The 19,680-nt window shown below is 35.9% G+C and overlaps 1 protein-coding gene across 4 annotated transcripts in view; it reads right to left on the bottom strand.

Moving 5' to 3' along the window:
* Positions 1 to 342: 342 nt before the first annotated feature.
* LOC137406611 (arrestin red cell-like) overlaps positions 343 to 19,680 on the bottom strand; it is a 29,589-nt gene continuing 10,251 nt past the window's right edge. For 3 of the 4 annotated variants that reach the window (XM_068093212.1, XM_068093211.1, XM_068093213.1), the window contains exons 8-14: positions 15,477 to 15,680; positions 14,229 to 14,313; positions 12,043 to 12,115; positions 10,140 to 10,286; positions 5,900 to 6,106; positions 3,282 to 3,414; positions 343 to 1,248 (exon numbers count right to left, since the gene is read on the bottom strand). In XM_068093212.1, coding sequence (XP_067949313.1) covers positions 3,315 to 3,414; positions 5,900 to 6,106; positions 10,140 to 10,286; positions 12,043 to 12,115; positions 14,229 to 14,313; positions 15,477 to 15,680 — 816 coding nt within the window. In that variant the 3' untranslated portion in view covers positions 343 to 1,248; positions 3,282 to 3,314. The remainder of the gene's footprint in view (positions 1,249 to 3,281; positions 3,415 to 5,899; positions 6,107 to 10,139; positions 10,287 to 12,042; positions 12,116 to 14,228; positions 14,314 to 15,476; positions 15,681 to 19,680) is intronic. The other variant, XM_068093214.1, reaches the window with a different exon arrangement.

The raw sequence follows: 19,680 nt of genomic DNA, 5'->3' as shown, positions 1-19,680 counted from the left end.
ATATGCTATAGGTAGTCAACGGAAATCATTTGTGAGCTACTCATTCAGTTGTTAACCCAAACTATCCAAATTTTCAGTGGAGCACAACTATTAGCAGCTGAGCGTAACAGTTGTCCAATATTCAATTGTTCAGACACTCGTTTTATCATCTAATAACATTATCATCTTATTCAGCAACAAGTTACCTATCTGAAGGCATGATAAACATGCTGTGACCATGTCAAGTTACTAACCTAGGCAATTACAAACACAACCTGTATTAAAACTGGGAATACAACAGAGGCAACAACTCAACTTTTTTACCCCTGGCCTTTTTCCTCTCGTTGAAAAACAATGCTAGTATAAGCTAGAGGGCATTTTATTCCAAGTGATAAATTCAAAAATAGGTTGATATTAAGTGGGTTAAACCTTGCTTACATCCAATGTTGCAAAACAAAATCAATTTGGAACAATGTCAAATAGCACCAACAACATCAACCCACTTGTAAATTCAACATATCAGCAGTAATGTAATATGCATCACAATAGAGAGTCGCAGTACACTAGCCAATGCACCAATTCATACTAATTAGTAAGTGCCAGTAACTTTCTCCATAGCCAAGTTAAATACCATAGTGAACAACTAGTAATCAGCTGAATATCAGTAACTATCAGTAATACAACTAGCTATATAACAGACATAAACTGCAGTGTGTCCTTTTCCTCATCAATTCAGCTTCAGCTAAACTGTTCTTCATCCCAATAGCTAATATCCAAGTATTTAGTATGCTAAATTCACTTAAAATATTGACAAAGAGTGAGAAAGACGACAAACATGTCACAAACTTGTGGCATAGACACTTTAAAAAGCAAAAGTGCATGACATCATCATAAAAGCTAGCACAATTGCTGGTTACATACAAATAACAATATAATATATATATATAGGTAGCGCTTAGCAACACTGGACCAGCCAGAATACCCTAGACAGGGCCTAATACAGCTATATACCATAACAATAAGCGTTACAACATAACACAATGACTAGTTTTTATTGGCGAAGTCATCGCTGTGCTTCAAATGTATATTTATGCATACGATATTCTCTCGTGCACCGACAATTCCAGTCTTGTGATGTCATCTATATGTAGGTTCTTGTTAGGTTCTGAACCAGGCACTGGTCCTCGTTTCATCAAGTGAATAGCACATCTGCAACCGCGTTGATGATTACAAGAACTGTATAGGATATGCCTTTGCACAATGGAGGCTCTATAAAACATAAAAATAACGGCTAACAGTGAAGAGCTATTATGAGCAGGACTTCTTGAGATCAATGATTTTAAGACTAAAACAAAGGTAAAAATCATGGTTCAATATTATTAAAACGCTGTGTAACAAAACTATGTAAATAAATTATGTACGTTCGGATTTATAAAACTGATGTTTCAAGAAATGTCAGATGTCATAAGCAGCAAATTACCTTGGGTGTAGGGTTGAATATTCACTCAAATGTTACACTACACGTCGAAAAATTTGTATTTCAAGTTATTCATAAGTTAAGGTCGAACAATCTTAGAATTTATCAGATGGGACGCAAAAGGGAAAACTACCGTATTTGGCTCAGCCATGATTGAGCTTTATACAATGGGATAACAGATATTTCTCAATAAGCGTTGTACAATTATTTTGTACGTATAGCTAAAATACCGCCAATTCATTTGTCAACTACCGTCAACAATGATAAACATAGTACGTAAGGTGTCATGTTATCAAATGATTAGTTGAGACTAAGGTTTTTAATGTTGGGCCAAACATACAACTACAGTACTCGAAATATCCCGAACTTGGGCAATTACACTCAAAAGGCTCTGTGGGACATAACATGGTGTAATTAGATCACCTCACATACAAGAAGTATCATCATGTTATTATAAACTTGCTCATCTAGTATAATATTCCAACGAATGACCATTCATACATCTAGTACAGCTATGGCCAAATGGCGGATCTAGATCCGGATGCGGATCTCTGTAGTTTTTTTGCGAATCTTTCAAGTTGGCTGTCAAAAAATATTTTTGAACTACTTAAAAAAAATTTGGTTTAAAAAAATTTTTGCAAACTTTTTACTGATTTCTGTAAATTCATTGTTTTCAGCAATGAATTTTGTGAAAAACAATCATAGAACAAGACTTACAGATACTCCTCTTCATATACTTTAAGAGTCACTGTAAGTAGCAGGAAACCGTGTTTTGATAGTATTGTGAAGTCGAATCTCACTTATCATTTTTCTCACTGATATCAGACATATTTATTATGGCACATTCATTCAGTGATTCTTAGCCAAATTATGAATATAAACAAAGTTTTTAAAAACCGTATTTGACGCTTTGTTTTAAGATGTACACAAATAATTGCATGTTTATATGTGGTAAAAAGTAGATAGCACATTTTCCGCTCGTTGTGGATCTTTAATTTGTCAGATTTGACTGTAGCGGATCATGACCAAAATTATTTGGCCATCCATGATCTAGTAAGCATATCAACGCTGCCATGTAAAATGCCTCAAGATTAGAATATTGGTGATTTTGAGAAGCCCAAGCGTCATTAAACTATTGTCATTTGCTGCATGAACAGCAAACATAGCATTTGTAGTACGAGTAGCATTCTGCATTACCTGCAGCGTCTGACTTCGGCTTTTTAAGTACAGTACTACACATTGGCCAATCATAGCACCATTAGTTAATTGCTTGTCATCTTCAAGTAAGCTATTTTATTGCCAAGGGCTACTTTAAAAAAAGCTCATGGCACGTTTGACTTGCAAATTATTGTATCTTAATACCGACACATCAAATGTACCCAACGGTGCTCAAACTTTACCTCTAACTTAGCTTTTAGTGGCCATCTGGTTTCCTTCTTTTACAATGATGCCTGAAGCACAACGATCACAAATCACTGATTAACCGAGCGAAGAAACTTTGAATAATACAATAAATTACAAGCCCTGGGTAGTCGATTAGAAGTTGTCCCCTGCTACACATCAAACACCCATCTACTGTCTAGTATTGGCAGTGAATGCACATTTAAAAATGATAGTGTCAACTGCTATGTATGGCTTATTGGGCTAGATGATCTACATCTAGTCATACAAACAGACTCCTGCGCCTTGCATGCATCATACAAAAGCTGAGGCACTGTCAGATGAAGGTAAATACATCTCAATTATGCCTCAACAACGTCATGCATACAAAATGGTAATTATTTAATAATAAATAATAAAAATAGCTAGATTGTATCTTACTCACCACATACAACAATAGAACAACTACAATTTGTTTCTATGCATCCGCTTCTTCAGTTTCGGCACCTTTCAATCGTAGTCGAGCAAAGTCTTCAAAGATGATGTCATCATCTACCAGTGCTGGATCATTTCCTTCCCTGAGCAAAAGGCAAGCGATCAGATTGTCAAAGCTGTAGTACATCACCTCATTTCTTACTAGAGATAGGTAGCTTGACATTAAAGAGCTGAGGGTTATGTGCAAACAACAAACACTGCGAGCACACTATATGATCTGGTGATACATTTATGACATCAGCATGCATGCCCAAAAAGACCTGGTATATTTCATGCGCTGTTGACATTCCTTTGAAGACAGAAACATGTGTGAAGTTGAAACAAGCTTTTAAATGATATTGTCCTCTTGCTAGTCTGATTGTACAGTGTGATGTCCGAAAATGCCTGGTAAAAGGGATGCATATTTGTCATGTTTCGTAGCAGATCTAAAGGCTGGTTCACATTATACTGCCGTTAATCAGCGTTTTCCTTTCGGTGTTCATTATGTGAACCGTGAGCCAATGGCATCAACGAAGCATAGCGGACACGTCGGGAAAGTTTGCAGCCGTCAAACCTTCCCGATATTTTGCCGAGCATTGACGACTGCCATTCAAATGTGGACCATTTCGGCAATGATGATTAGCAAAATTTATTCATATCCGTCTATGATAGTCGCTGCGGGACTAATTTTTGATTCCAGCACGCGAAAAAAGAAGTTTCTTCGCAAAAATTTAAAAAGAGAAATGATAACACTACGTCACGGAGTATTTCTTGATGCAAACGCGGATGGGTTTGTGATAGTGTGAAGATGGTTATCATCGACAATCACCAAAGTATTGTGGCATTAACGCCAAGATATAGCGATATAACGTGAACCAGCCTTTAGAGAACAAATCGTTAAACATTCAGCTGCGTGAAAATTTCAGTGGTAAGCTTTTAGGTGTTTTAAAAAAGTTTGAGCAATGGCATGGATTTCATTGGTGTTTTAAAATGTCAGATTTATAATGTGAAGTGGTCCTATTGACCCCCGAGGGTGTTAACAGACATAAATATCCACAATATTGAGACAGAACTTATAAATCAACACAGATATACTCATAACCAAAGTAATACAAAGTAAGGAGATGCTCCTAACGAGCTGCTAGCCCTACCCTTTCTTCTGCTTGTTCTTTCTGCCACAACAAACAATGCAACGCTACGTCAGTAACAAATATGCAGTCAAAAAGCAGTTCAATCAACGAATAGCAAAGCAACTAAAGGAGCAACTGTAAGCTGGAGAGGGTAATGCATTTATTCTTAATATGTTATATGAAGAATTGAAGAAAAACATGGCATTTTTACAATATGACCATTGCTGAAATATTACATCTAGATGTTTCTATACAGTCGAAGCTTGGCATACCATAACCTATGCATACGGGTTTTTTGGCATACAATGGAAAATTAGAGCAAATATTTGTCTTGACATACAAAGTAATTTCCCACATAGGACTAGTAAATTTCTGCAAAAAAAGTTTAGTTTTGTAAATCAATTCGTGTGTAAGCAGTTCTGCTTCACCTAGTTTTTTAAATATTACTGAAATAATATTGAAAAGTAGGCCTACTTCCATGTAGTTTTAAAATCATGTATCTCAAAAGGCTAGCGCGAGGATAGTAGTTATGAAAAAGGATATGCTCTACGTTCAATTAAAACAACAAATAAGTGATTAGGTCGGTGTCTTTAAATCTTTAGACCTTTAAAAAGTATTCGAAGTCAACTAGCGGTTATTGTGAAGAAGAAAGCTATGCAAAAAAGGAAAGCTGGTCATGATAATGAAAGATAAAAATGTCAAATATATGTAAAATAAGTATGTTAATTTGACAAGTTCAGATTGTATAAATTAGGCTAGCTAAGGTTGTTTTATGCAACCTCAGCTAGCCTTTGCCTTAATGTAATGTGACAATGAAAACCTATGACCTAACAACAACGACAAAAAAATGCAAGTAATTGAATTTAAGTATTTATAGTTAAGCTTCTTGAGATGTGCAGCATACTGTTACGAAACACAATGGACCTACAGAAAGTTTTCACATTCTCAATCAGTTCCTGACTGAATACCTTAAATTGTTATAAACATATAACTTTATACAATTGTTATAGACATGTAACTTTATACAATTACCATAGAAATGTATCTTTATACAATTGTATAGACATGTAACTTTATATAATTTATGATATAACATTTTACGAGTATGCCAAGATTCTAACACAAACATGCCGACGGTATTGTTAACAACTACCTAAACAACATCGCTGTTTCACTACGGAATTTTTCGCATGTTCTGACGGAATTAATTTTGCCAAATAAGTTTTGGCTCAGTATTTTTGCAGTGAAAACTGGAGGTTCTGTCTTAGAGCTTCATCCTGAAATTTTTTTAAATCACCAAAATTAAAAAAATTCTGCGGATTTAAAAAAACTGCCTTATAAGGGCTTTCCGTAGCAAAGAGCTTGTTACACAAGAAAGCTTAAATTGAGGCATATGACTAGTCGCTTCCCATGACAAGATGGTTGATTAATAATGGGAAAAGTGGTGGGCAAAACTTACTCTAATTCGATGAGGTTCATATCGACAGCGGCATCGGCGCTAGCACTTACGGGACGGCTGGGAGGAGGCGTCACTGGTTTGGGGTGAGTAAGAGTGAAGGGCATCTCGAGGATGACATCACTTGCTCCGAGTGACATGACTAATTTCACCTTGACCCTGTACTGCACCACTATTCCTAAGTTCTCTCTGTTCACATTGTCACGGATACTGAAAGCGTATATAATACCAGCATTACAATGCATCATTATAAACTGGTCTCTAGTTTAAACTAAACTAAATAAATAAAATTTTAAATAAACTGGTCGCTTGAGTTTATGTAGGACACTTACATGTACTTACCTGTACTTACTTGTATAATAACTTTAGTTTAAAAAGCCTAGAAAAGAGGTTTTCTAAAGCGTTATAATTATGGCTCATACTTCAAAAAAAGTTTCGATTCTTTTTCGCAGAAATTTTGATTGCAGGTGGAAGTCTGGAACATCACCACTGCGCAGCAAGATGGATTACTGTATAGTCTGTCAATGACTAATTTGCAGTTTACGTTTTTGTTTGGAATTCTATATTGATCATACTAGCTGTTGATCTAGTATGTTTAATTGTTAGCTATGTGTTCATTGAATAACGGTATGGAGTGACTGACAGCCAAGACTTGGTGAGCTCCTCTGAATGTTTGTACAGTATGTATAACTTTTCATTGGCATTGGTAACCCTCAAAATAATTTGTTTCGTTACACGCCAAAATAAAAAAAAGAAATACCAATTATTCAGGAAATCTAGTGTTAAAGATGAACTAGTAATGTAGTAAATTGTGTCAGAAAGTATCAGTATTTTTCTATCATTTGCAGTTGTTTTTGATGTTTGCGGTGATCTGACTGTCAGGATGTTTCAAGATTAAAATCGACAAAACTTGAACGCGATTCTAACGCTCAGATAAAAAAACTATATTATGACATCTATAAATGCAAAGAAACCGACGGAGTAGAGACTCGTAATACCGATATCAACTACTGCAATGATAACAACTAAAGATGTGAATTTGTATGTATTTTTCTTCTGACCATTCTAATCGCGATCAAGTTGTATCGATTTTAATCTTGACATAACCTGGCAGTCAGATCACCTCAAACATCAAAAGCAATCGCAAATGATAGAAAAATACTGATACTTTCCGATAACGTCTACAAAGAACTTGTGTGTGTTTAGCTTTAAGTGACCCATATTTGCAGTTAGAGCTACAAATGCTGTCGTATTTTAAACTAAATTCTCCCTAAACATTAACCTTCCTACAGAAACTTCTCAGATTCTCAATCAGTTCCTGATGAACATTTGACCCCCACCACTTGAGCAAAACGACTTCAGCAGTAGCCTTCTTGTCTGTATGGTGCAACTCAATCCACAATATGTAGCCAGATTCTGATTTTGACTTCAAAAGAGCTTTAAAACGGCCTTTAGTGCCTTCTAAACTACTTTTATAACAATTCTTACGAATTAAACAAATTTATAGTAAATGACCATATTTATCTCATCTGTGTTTTGAGAAAAATGATTAATTTCCTGTTTTGCACAAGCTGTAGGGCTGAGTGACTTGCTAATTGGCACAATTAGCTAAATTCGATCACATATTCAGAATCTAAACAGCGGAATAGCCTGTGCAAAAAACCAATCATAAATAATTTAAAACTGATACTTTTATTTCAATGGCCTATAACTACAAACTAATGCATGCTAAGGCTTTAGCGATTTTAGTCACCTTTTTAAGATTAAGACATCATCATTTGAAAACATTAACACTTGCATAGTCACAGTGTTGGCTGATTCACACCTTATGGTCATACAGTGCTGTGTAATTGACACCTTAAAGACCAGTCATACCTCGATATAAGAAGATCCCAACACACGACGAATTTGAAACATGAGAAAAATTCTGAGCCAAACTTTGCCTTCGGATACGACACAAATTTGAAATACAAGCGTGTGAGATGGTTCTCGATGCAACCGAGTATGCGAAAGGCTGCTTGCGAGAACAGTATCGCTCATCCTTTCTTGTCAAATAAAAAAGGATTTCAAAAGGTCGTCTAAAGGTGAAGGTTAAAGTGAGACCGAATGTGATGCAAAAAGGGCCGAAAGATGATAAAAATGGACACGAAGACAAAATTGGAATCAGTTTAGTGTAAAATTAAAACTAACTTTTAAGTGTGGCACAGTGAGCTGAATTCATTTACTTAAAGGTTGACTTGCAATAAAACTCGCATTACAGTTATTTGGTATCAAAAGATTCACCATGTCTTACTCTGCTGTGTTGTAGGTGCAAAATACGAGGAAATGTGATTACAAGCTCTAAAAGCTCAAAAACTAACAGTTGATCGCAGCCATCACGAAACCGCCGTAGATCGGAATCAGTTTATTTTTCTGACGTAGTCATTACATTTGGTTATTGTTTTGTCACGTGATCTTCTCACGCAAATTGAAAGGCCAATAAAAGGTTCAATATAAAACTTCTCGTAGCACTAGTTTATGACAAACACTGAGTTTTACCGAAGACCCCTTATCAAATATAGATGTTCGCTACTTTACAGTTTTGTTTCAGCCTGGTCTAATCGGCAAGTCGTAATCTGATTAAGTGACCCAATACTTCGCAAATAATTTCTGCAGCACTTTTCGATTATCACAGGTGACCAACAGGCTCGTCATGTTTATCAGACAATGATATGTACACCTTCGAGCTAAGATGAAAAAATTAAACGAATTTTTATGGTAGGTTATAGGATATCAGTGCTGAAAGTGACAGCATTACAATGACGATAACATAGATGCGTAAGAACAATAGACATGGTTTTAATGAATGGGTGAAGCATATTTGTAAAAATATTTCGACGAATGAGATTGCGTGAATGTGTAAACAGAAGCCATCTTGTACAACTACACCCCATTTGAGCCGTTTTGGAAAGAGATTTTAATCTACGGCGGGTTTGTGATGGCTGCGATTAATTGTTCTTTTTCGAGCTTTTAGGAGCTTGTAATCACATTTCCACATATTTTGTACCTACAACACAGCAGAGTAAAACATGGTTAATCTTTTGATATCAAATAACTAGTGTGAATTCTGTTGCAAGTCAACCTTTAAGTTAAATTTAACCCCTTGAACCCTGACGGCCGAAATACCAGCATTCACATGGCTCTGTTTAAAAAAGCTGTTTCTAAGTAACAACGTGAACCAATCGAATTAATTCTCGCACAGGATGTTAGACCAGAAATTTCACTTCCACTTGTAAGTTTTCAAATATCGCGATCTACTTCCTTTGTTATAAAAAATTTCAGTAGAACAATATCGCGAAAAAAATTGATACGACTCATTTGTTGGTAGATTATAAATGATTGTGATGCAAATGAAGAGCTTTATGATACTAAATATAATTTTCCAGCCTATTTTGAGTCATGAAATGATAATTAACATGTGCTCGATGGATATGATACCACTGTCAGTAAATGTTTTTACGAGTTTTTAAAATCGTACGAATTTTTATAGTTTTAACCCGAATAATGGAGAAATACTGTTTTTTTCTGTTTGATGAGATTTGCTGTGGGTTGTCCGACTATTTTACTAATGTTTTACCAAATATCATTGTATTATGAGCACATTTAGATATATTTAATAAAAGTTTAAAAACTTTGCATCGTTGGACAAATTGTCCAGGATTACTGACACGCATTGACAAGAACGGCCAGGGTTCAAAAGGTTAAAGCTTATGTTGTTACATGAGCGTCATAAAAGTGTAGCATGCCACCAAGTCTCTCTCACAACGTTATTAGCCGCTACAAGATTTCTTAAATGTAAGAACTCCATACAGTACTGTACATAATAGTGTTACATTTTATTGTGAATCATAACCACTAGATCTGTTACTTTGTGAGCGTTGGTAGTAAATTAGAACAAGTAAAAACATGTTTTTCAAATGTAATATCCTGTCTTTAGGTGTTTTTTCCAAAGGGTGAAAATGAATATATTTGTATTTAATTATTTTATACCGGAAATTTGATTTGAGATACGAGAGAATTGACCCATGAGCACGGTTCCGGAACTCATTAAGCTTGAATATCTAGGTAAGACTGTAAGGTGTTGTGTGATTAGCATTCATGGTAATACAGCGACGTTTGAATAAGATCTCATGCCCATACAGTGAGGCCTGACAGTGAGGTCTGACAAAGATCCGTTACAGTGAAATTGAGGAAGCAACCTTACATGGTGGAGGAAGCCAGGTTTGTATCCTCGTGCTTAAGTTTGCCATCCAAAGCAAGTCCTCTCTTGTCTCTGTTGTCCTCCAGAGATGGACAAATTGTGTAGACTTTGCAGAAACCACTTTGGCTTGGCAGCACCGGCATACCTGACCTGAAAGGCGCAGTATTGTTAGAATTATAAGAGACAGCAGGTACATTCTTCATAAAACAATTTGTCATTACACATATGTTTGAAGTGGTTTCATACGTCAGAAAACACAGTTACGAAAGAATATTTTCGCAAAAAAACTGTTTCATGCTAAGGTAATAAACACAAAGGTAAGCAGGCAGCACACAAACGCACAGTGAAAGCTGTTTGCAGGATAGCTACAAGCCCTACAATACAGAGAGCATAGCAATGACCAGAGGAAAAAGGAATGATCAATGGAAAGATAAGAAAACTTCAAACGCAAGATTAGCGATGCGATTAAGTGATGAATAGGACTCACTACTAGAGGAATTAGGGCTAAATGTAAGGTTCTTTTACTCACTCAAAACTGTATACGCATGCTTTGCATTTCTCAAGTTGCTTGCTCATGCAAACCTCGCTAACCTGAAGGACTGCAAACACCAGGATAGTGTTAATTATTTTTCAAATGGTTAGGAATACCTCATCCGCTGTCATGCAAATGTATAGAGAGCCATCCAAAAATGGTTTTTTATTTGGTTTACAGATCCGCTCTCATAATGACATATTGATATCTTAGTAAAGCTCGCACCACACTCCTGCACACACCGGTAATCAGTACAGCATGCTATCTATATTTTGTAATTCATTCCATCAATTCAAGACCATACCATAATTTTATCATTTTGACTGCGTTTTAATAAAATGTAAAGTCAACACGAAGAGACTCCTACCAATGTTTATTAGTGCTTGAATGATGACAGATAATCAAACATGAAGCAGCATTTATGATGAAAGAGTCACATGTATCTAAGTTTTGTACTTAAAATTATTAGCGGATGGCGAATAGCATTGGTGCTTTCAAGCACACATTTTTATTCACTATTAGTAAATTATAAATGTGGTAGAAGTGAGCGAATGTGATCAATACGAGCAAGCAAGTGGCGCGGTAACCATATTCACTGTATGAGTAGTTAAACAAGGAAACACACTTGGTCAACACTAAGTATGATCAATATTGAATGCTGAAATGTGAGTGATTGGCATATGCCGAAATGTGAGTGATTGACATATGCCGAAATAGCTAAAACAACCTTTAAGTACTCTTTTCCAGTTTGTTTTCTTAAATCATAGCGCAATAAAACATCTTATATACTTATATATTAATTAAATAAATTAGTAGAAAATTTTGTATAGAGGTAACAGAATAATCTAAAAAGTTTTACATATCCAACAGCATAAAACTCATCAAACAATCAGGTGCTTCAATTTTTAATATCAGAGATATTTTTACTTCAGACTACATTTTAAGACACAGGTTAATTATGGATTCAAATATGGATATAAATTTCGAAAGTTAAAAGATAAAATGAAAAGTACCTTCAACTATAATAAGAAACAAATTTGATATTAATATAAAAATATTTCTAGAATTGTCACCAATAATTTCAACATTGCCAAGTTTAAATACCACCATGCCAACTTTAAAGCGACTTCCTGGTGAGATATAATGAGTACGGAGCGCAAACATTCCTTAAACGTTCACTATTCAAAAGAGCTTGTAAGCCACAAAACACAAACAAACAAGGCATGCTAGGTGTGAGACAACTGGAGAGAGTGAGAGACAAAAGAAGAGAAGTGTTAAAGTGGAGAGTTAAAAATAGACAAAGGCAAGCAGCAGTGACAGCAGTGACAGCAGTACAATGAGATGACCACATATAATACCGTGTAGTACCCTTACTCTGATTCCATCTCAGCCACACTGCATTTGTAACTAGCTTTGCTAAACAGTATGATATCCGAGACTTGAATAACTGCAACAAATTGCATTATTTTACAATATAACAGGTGTAATCAATTATTTTTGGAATTGTCCTCTCATACTAACATTATTGTAACGTTTCTCTAAGTGAGCAAACCAAGTCTGTAGAAATAATCTTGAAGCTGTCTTTACAGAGAGATGGACTCACAAGTACAATGCTATTAAACTAATTTAGGAGTTGCCCTCTCGAGTTAAGCGTTGCAGCAGCTCCAATGAAGTAACAATGGAATTGCCTCATCAACGTGAGCACAAGAGTTTAATAGAACAATCTCGTAGTTGTCTCCTTCGAGGCCAAACAATGCACCCATTAGCCATATTAGTGACATAAACTTCTTACAAATGCGGGATGCAACAAGCATCAAAGCATTTTTGGTTGATCAAAATTTGCTTCTATCAACAGAGACATTCTTTTACCTTGCAAACTATTTAAACTAACAACATAATAAAGCTGATATATTGCACTAAATTGCACGAAATAAGAATAGCTGTAACAATCGCAGCCGAGACTGATAGCACATGGTACAGCCACACTGTGGGATAGTCAACTCATGTCTCCTTTCCTCTCCCTTCCTCATGTTACAACCCACACCTACGACACACTCATCTACCAGTGAACTTATGAACCTATTAAAGATAAAATTACGCAAAAATATAGCAAATTATAACAGAAAGTATTGGTAATTTTCTATTATTTGCAATTGTTTTTTATGTTTGAAGCATTCTGACTGCCAGAATGTTTCAAGATAAAAATCGACAAAACTCGATCGCAGTTAAAATGCTCAGATTCAAGCGAAAGTCGATTTATGACATCTATAGCTCCACTTCGAATAAAGACGCATAGCGCTGTAACTTCAACGCAGTCATTTTGACCTGTATTTTTTCTCCTGAGGGTTTTACCAGCAATCAAGTTTTGTCGATTTTATTCTTAAAACATCCTGGTAGTCAGATCACCTCAAACATCAAAAAATGGCTAATGATAGAAAAATACTGATACTTTCTGATAAAATCAACTAAAATTTTGCGATTTCATCTTTAAGTTCACTGACTCAGTCATAAACTCGACAACCTGCATATTTACCCACAAATACCTTAGCTTATCAACCATCTCACTGATTTACCTACCAACACACACATAGCTTATCAATCATCTCACTGATTTACCTACCAACACACACATAGCTTATCAATCATCCCACTGATTTACCTACCAACACACACATTTTTTTAATCAGTTACCCCTAACCCCCTGATTAAGAGTTTTTAGAGGCATCACACAGCTGCCTTCACGGTATCAGATTTCCTCATCAGCGAATTAGCTGCCTGTAAATTCGTCAGGCATCATCAGTGGTCATATTGACCTGTAATCCCACAAAGAAAAACCAATTTTAAGAGTGTGAAGATTAATCGTACAAATGAATCTATGCTAATATTACACTTGCGCAACATAAAGATCGACCAAATGGGAGATCATGTCATATCTTCATTTCAGCGCTAAATCAGCCCACCTTACTGGCCACTTGTTTTAACCAAAGGTGCACATCACTCCTTGAGTGTTCCCTTATTTTCTGGGCAGAGCTGAAGAAGCAATGCATGGTTGTGGATGTCCAATTGGCCGTAAAAGTCCTCATACAACTTTTTTTAAAGTATAGAAATGAAAAATTTAAAGTGAAATAGTTTAGTTAACAGTGAATTAAAGATATAATTCCTTTTTTACGATATTATATAAAAGGTAGCAATGGTTGAAGTAGTATCGTGTTCTAGCTTCTTTGTTGCCAAATCAGCTGATGTACAAACATCTTTACATAATATATTTACTATCTTAGCCTAAGTGATGAGCATTCAACAATCAAACACTAAAATATAACTATTCCCTTACGCATGTCCAAATTTAACGGGATATCATTTATTACCTACAACAAACTAAAGACAGACATTTATAATACAGCTATTGACGAATATCTAAAACCATTTTTATTCCCAAAAAGGGATGGACACCAATTAGTTGGTCAAATACACTGGGCACATTTTATGGCTTCCAGCGATCATGTGAATAGCATCACAAATAGTGAATGAGGAGTGAGAGTAATTTATGCCCGTCTGCATACCTTGGATAGCTATTTTCTTAACCTTTTTGTTAGAGTTATTGTCAATGGTGAGATTCACTGCTATCTTCTCTCCATGGTAATATTTCTAAAATGAGACAGAAGCAAAAATGATCCCAAAAGGCACTATTAGACTGATAGAGCACACACACGCTATACAGCCTAGGTAGGACTAAAGCTTTGTAGCTTAGGTGAGATTAGAGCTTTGTAGCTTAAGTGAGACTAGAACTATGTAAGACTAAAGCTTTGTAACCTCGATATCGCAGAAGCTTTGTAGTCTAGCTATGACTAAAGCTTTGTAGCTTATGTATCGCTGAAGCTGTATAGTCTAGGTGAGATTAAAGCTTTGTAGTCTATGTATGACAAGATATTTGAAAAACCTATATAAGTGCACATGAATCCTGGGTTGTGAAGTGACACAAAGTTTAATGCTGTCGGTAAACTAAACAATGTGAACTGGGCATCACTTTTACTGGGAATTTATTTAGCAGCAAATTTGTGTTGTTCTCTAGACTAGTCTTAGCTTATCATATACAAACTTTTACAGAAATATTATATATAAAGTATTATATATAAAACATTGTATATAGAAATTGCATAAAACATTATATATAATGTTTATATAATGCATGTAAAACATTGCATATAAAAAATGCATATAAAACATTATATATAATGTTTATATAAAGCATTAGATATAAAACAATGCATATAAAAATAGGACAACCATTATGCATTGCCAACTGTGTAATTGCTTTCCATGATGAGCAATAACTATTATAATATGAGTTGGTCATGAACCTGCTCTACCCGCTCATGAACGAGAATGTCCAACGATTATAGAAGTATTCCCCAAGGAGATCACCCTGAGATTCGAATGAAATTGTCTGTTTGGTACCAAAACTGTAAGTTCTTATTAACGGCATTTCATACCTTTCAAATAAAATAATTTGTAACGATTCTTGGAGGTGGTGTGAAAGTTAAAATTAGTCCTCGTATATAAAAGATGATAGATGTAATTTCTTATAAGAGCGTAGTACATCTATGAATCATATAATTTCCTAAACATTGTTCTCGTCAAACCTTGTACATATTGAAACCTATATTGTATATATGTGTATATTGTATGTATAAACCTATTATATATTGATAAAGTGATGAGCTTTAGTCACTAATTGAAATGCATACACATTGCCACTTAGCTAGACTTCTTCACAGAAAAACAACTAAACTTCCATGTCTACTACGTACTTCCTTATCTAGCGACGCTTCCACCTTCACCTTTCCACTCGACATCATAAAATCCTTGGTACACTCGGCTCTAGGTTGGGGCGCCGACTCCTCAGGCGCGTATGTCAATTTCCTGATAGCAAGCCGAACTGTACTTCGCTTGTGCGGTTTCTCAGCGTCATTTTCAGCAACCCATGTTTTTAGTTCATAGTCAACGCCGCAGGGCTACAAACAAGTCACACTCACTCGACTGATCATTGAATTATCAATGTTTCTTCAATGGAAAAGAAAAATATTCTATCGACAAGACAGAGCAAAGCATTTTTTCCGCTTATAACCGATCACAAGGTATAACAACTCCAACAGCAACTGACCAATTCGACTCTGATTTCTAAAATAATAATGAGGATGTAAGTAATCCCTTGGAGACGGAGTATCATTTCTGCTTAGCTTACTACAAGTAGAGGCTGTTCATGTTTATAAGAGGCAGTGTTACACAAACAGAGTCTCTGAGATTTAGACTGGACAAGGAGTCCAGTGGTAAGGGAACATCAATGAGAACAATCTAAGGTTGGATGTGATTCCTGCCACCACCGGTGGCCTTATGGGATTTGAACCCAAACCTGTTGTAGGCAGTTCAGGTGTTCCAGACTAACATAACAACAGGTACAAAGGTAACATACCAGTAATACATGAATAAATACATACCAGTAACAGTATGTACGGGTAAATATGCCCCATTTCCAAACAATTACAAAAACTTGAAGTTTCCCTACAGTAGACCATTCGCTTGAGAAGCCTTCCCCATAATAGCGTAACATTGAAGAAATCACGGAGGTTAAATAATGACACTTCAAGACAAAATAAAAAAGCATCAAATGACTTTGAATGACAATTCTGCCACTACGAATATTGATCAAATAGCCATGCTAAACCATTAAGCGCAGTAAATTCACCGTTAGAGAATCATTTAAAGCGGATTGAAGAAAGCTAATCGATAATCATATTTCTTCAACACAAAGCATTAAGCTGACAACAAGAATAAAATCTAATTAGTTTGGAAAGCTAGAGCGTCTACCTAGTGCGCCAGCCACCGTAAGACAAACATCACAAGAATCCAGCTAGACGGAGCTAACTAGATAGGATCAGCGCCCTCTGAACCCACAGCTCTAATTAGCTATGATTTATGTATTCGCACCAATTATATAGCAGTGTCACCTTCGTTGAAAAGCTCTTGAAAATCATGGGCTTTAGCGACAAAAGATGTATGTGTTTGCAGTATGCAGGCGCTAATGAAAATAGACAATCGCGTCAACAAGGTGAATTGGATACAAGTATTAGTGTGAAAACAAGTGTTGGTAATACCAGTGAGTGACTACAGTGCCCCCATTTCCTTCCACTAGCTTTCTTACCGGCCATTGTAGGGTCACTTTTGCCAGCAGCATTTTGTACTACGGTAATACTGGTAATACTGGTGATTTGATGATCAGCATAACACCAGTAATTGACCTTTCATGATTTGAACCTAAGACATACTGATTGTATGCCAGAGCACTAACCACTGAACCCTGACATAGTAGTCTGTACAATAAAACTTTGAAACATTCAGGGTGTGTGTATATATTTACAAGTTCACTACTAAGTTTGCAAATTCTATAACTTCGTTGCATAAAAGTTATGTCATTGTTTGTGTGTGTGCCCACATGTTTGTGTGTGTGCCCACATGCACGTGTGTGTGCCCACATGTTTGTGTGTGTGCCCACATGCACGTGTGTGTGCCCACATGCACGTGTGTGTGCCCACATGTTTGTGTGTGTGCCCACATGTTTGTGTGTGTGCCCACATGCACGTGTGGGTTAGCCTGTGTAACTACCATGCGTTTCAACATTTTTTGGTCGAATTTTTCAAACTTCACACGAATACGCTCGGTGCCTTCTGTCAGGTCACTACAATATTTGGTATCAAAAGTCCACCTGGTTCTTTTAGAACCAGCCACATAAACACCTACCTGCGTAGGTGCTATCTGATTGCAAATAAAATAAATGCGGGCATCAGAAGGTTTACCGTTAGTATATTACTCAAAAGTTAGTATTTGGGCAGTTGGTTGATAGAATACCTAGAAGTTTCATAAACAGTAGTGCAGATAACAGTAAAAGACATGGCAAACTCATTTCCAAATGAGATTCAATGACAGCTATTGATTGCAAATTCATATTTTTATCAAAACTTGACACGTTGGTCGAAATGTGTTGCTTCAAAATATTATAAAAAGTTTTTCCAATCTACTTCTTACTTTATCTGTTGTAAATACACGCATAGCAACATTATAACATTGACCCATGCATAAGATTTACAAAAAAGCTATATTTTGAGGATTTTTAAAACAAAAAAAAAGAATTGAACCAACAACACAATACACAAAACATTAGAAGTATTGTAATGGTGTCTTATTTTTCATTATTTAACAGATTTGAGAGATAACAACATTTTGTATGAAGGGTCTCAGGGCAGTTGCTATTAATATAACAACTTGCTTTAGAAGTATTTTCTGATATGAGCTTAATAAGAATTCTCTGTTTCTGTAATACTGATAAGCAATTTTAACTACTCAAATAAGGCATCAAATACATTCCGCAGTGGTATTTCGGTGATCACTCAAGTCTAGTACAGTCATACCTCGCCATATGAGTGCCCCAACATACAAAAAAATTGAGATACAAGCAAAATTTTGATCAAGTTTCTGCCTTGAGAACTTTGAAATACGAGCTGGATGTTTTTCCATCGTAAGATATTGTTTTAAGTTGTTTTTTTCATAGTACAGGAACTGATCAATTAGCATTTGGTTATTTTATATAGTGGACCCCGCCATACGACATCAATTCGTTCTGGTGTTGGAACTGTAAGGTGAAAATTTCTATGGAGTGGTATAGAAACCTATAGTAATTAATTAATAAAACCCTCCCTCAGTAAAACATCAAAATTCTATATACATACTGTACATATTAAAAACTAGTAATAAAATGGTATAGTAACCTTAGTAACTATAGTTACCTATTCAGTGGTTATGATCTGCAATCAAATGTAACATTACTATGTAGAGTATGGAGTTCTTATCTTCGAGACAGACGTAGTGGCTAACCAGAGGTGTGAGAGACTTGGACAGCAATGCGATCGATACACTAGATTTTTGTGGCACTATGTAACACAAATTTTGAATTGAGCTTAAATGAATTTAACTTATTAAACACACCCACGCATGTGCTTAGACCACCAGACCTAGCTTACAAATAGTTGGATTACAAGAGTGCACCCCCCACTACCAACTGTGTGTGTGTTTGTGTTATGCGTCACACACAAACAAACGTACGCCAAGCTAAGTTGTAATATTGTATATTTAACTAAACTTAACTTTAATTTTGCAATCATCCTAATTTTTTATTACCTGTTTCCAGCTTGGCGCTTTTTGCGTCGCTTTCACTTTAACTTATCGCCGACCTTAATAAAACTTCTCTCAAACTAAATCGACAAAAAAGACCGAGCAATACTGTTCAAATTTGGACAACACCGAAGAGACACGTTGATGTTGTATGGTAGGGAAAATGCCATAACGAAGGGTCGAAAAATCTTTGCGTTCAGCATCATAAAGGCGAAAAAACCGTAAGAGAGGAACAGCGTAGACCAGGCATGTACTGTATAGGAAACATTGCTTCGAGATGCAAGAGAATTGAGATACGAGCTCAGTACCGGAACACATCAAGCTCATGTTGAGGTATGACTGTAGTTACTAGACTATTAGTTATCCATCCTTAGCTCAGGCATGTTGACATTTAACACCAAAATGGTCTGGTTTTACCAAAATTGTAATAACTAGGGTCAAAATTAGCCATCTTAATAAGACAGAAGCCTCGTAAAGTGCAAAAGCTTGAGGAGCAGGTTGTGTACACAAAAAAATTAATAGCATCTGACAGCAGTGCAACCGGTAAGCAAAAACAAAGCATTGAGTTGAGCATTTCAGGATACAATCTCACTATTCCAGCCTAATCTCACGTAGTACGTACATGAGCAAGCAACAAATCAGCGTGACAGTGAGAAGTTCAACGATTTTCATTTCCTAATGACAGAAGCCATGTAATTATCACCTAGTTGTAAGTGTGCTGTATCCTACAATAGCCTAGAATAATGGACCAGGCGCTAAGGGAGCGTAAAACGTCAATAGATGAACAGA

This window comes from Watersipora subatra, chromosome 10 (assembly GCF_963576615.1).
Source record: "Watersipora subatra chromosome 10, tzWatSuba1.1, whole genome shotgun sequence".
Lineage (NCBI taxonomy): Eukaryota > Metazoa > Bryozoa > Gymnolaemata > Cheilostomatida > Watersiporidae > Watersipora > Watersipora subatra.
Note: the sequence above shows the minus strand (reverse complement) of the source record. Positions and strands in the feature narration are given on the sequence as shown.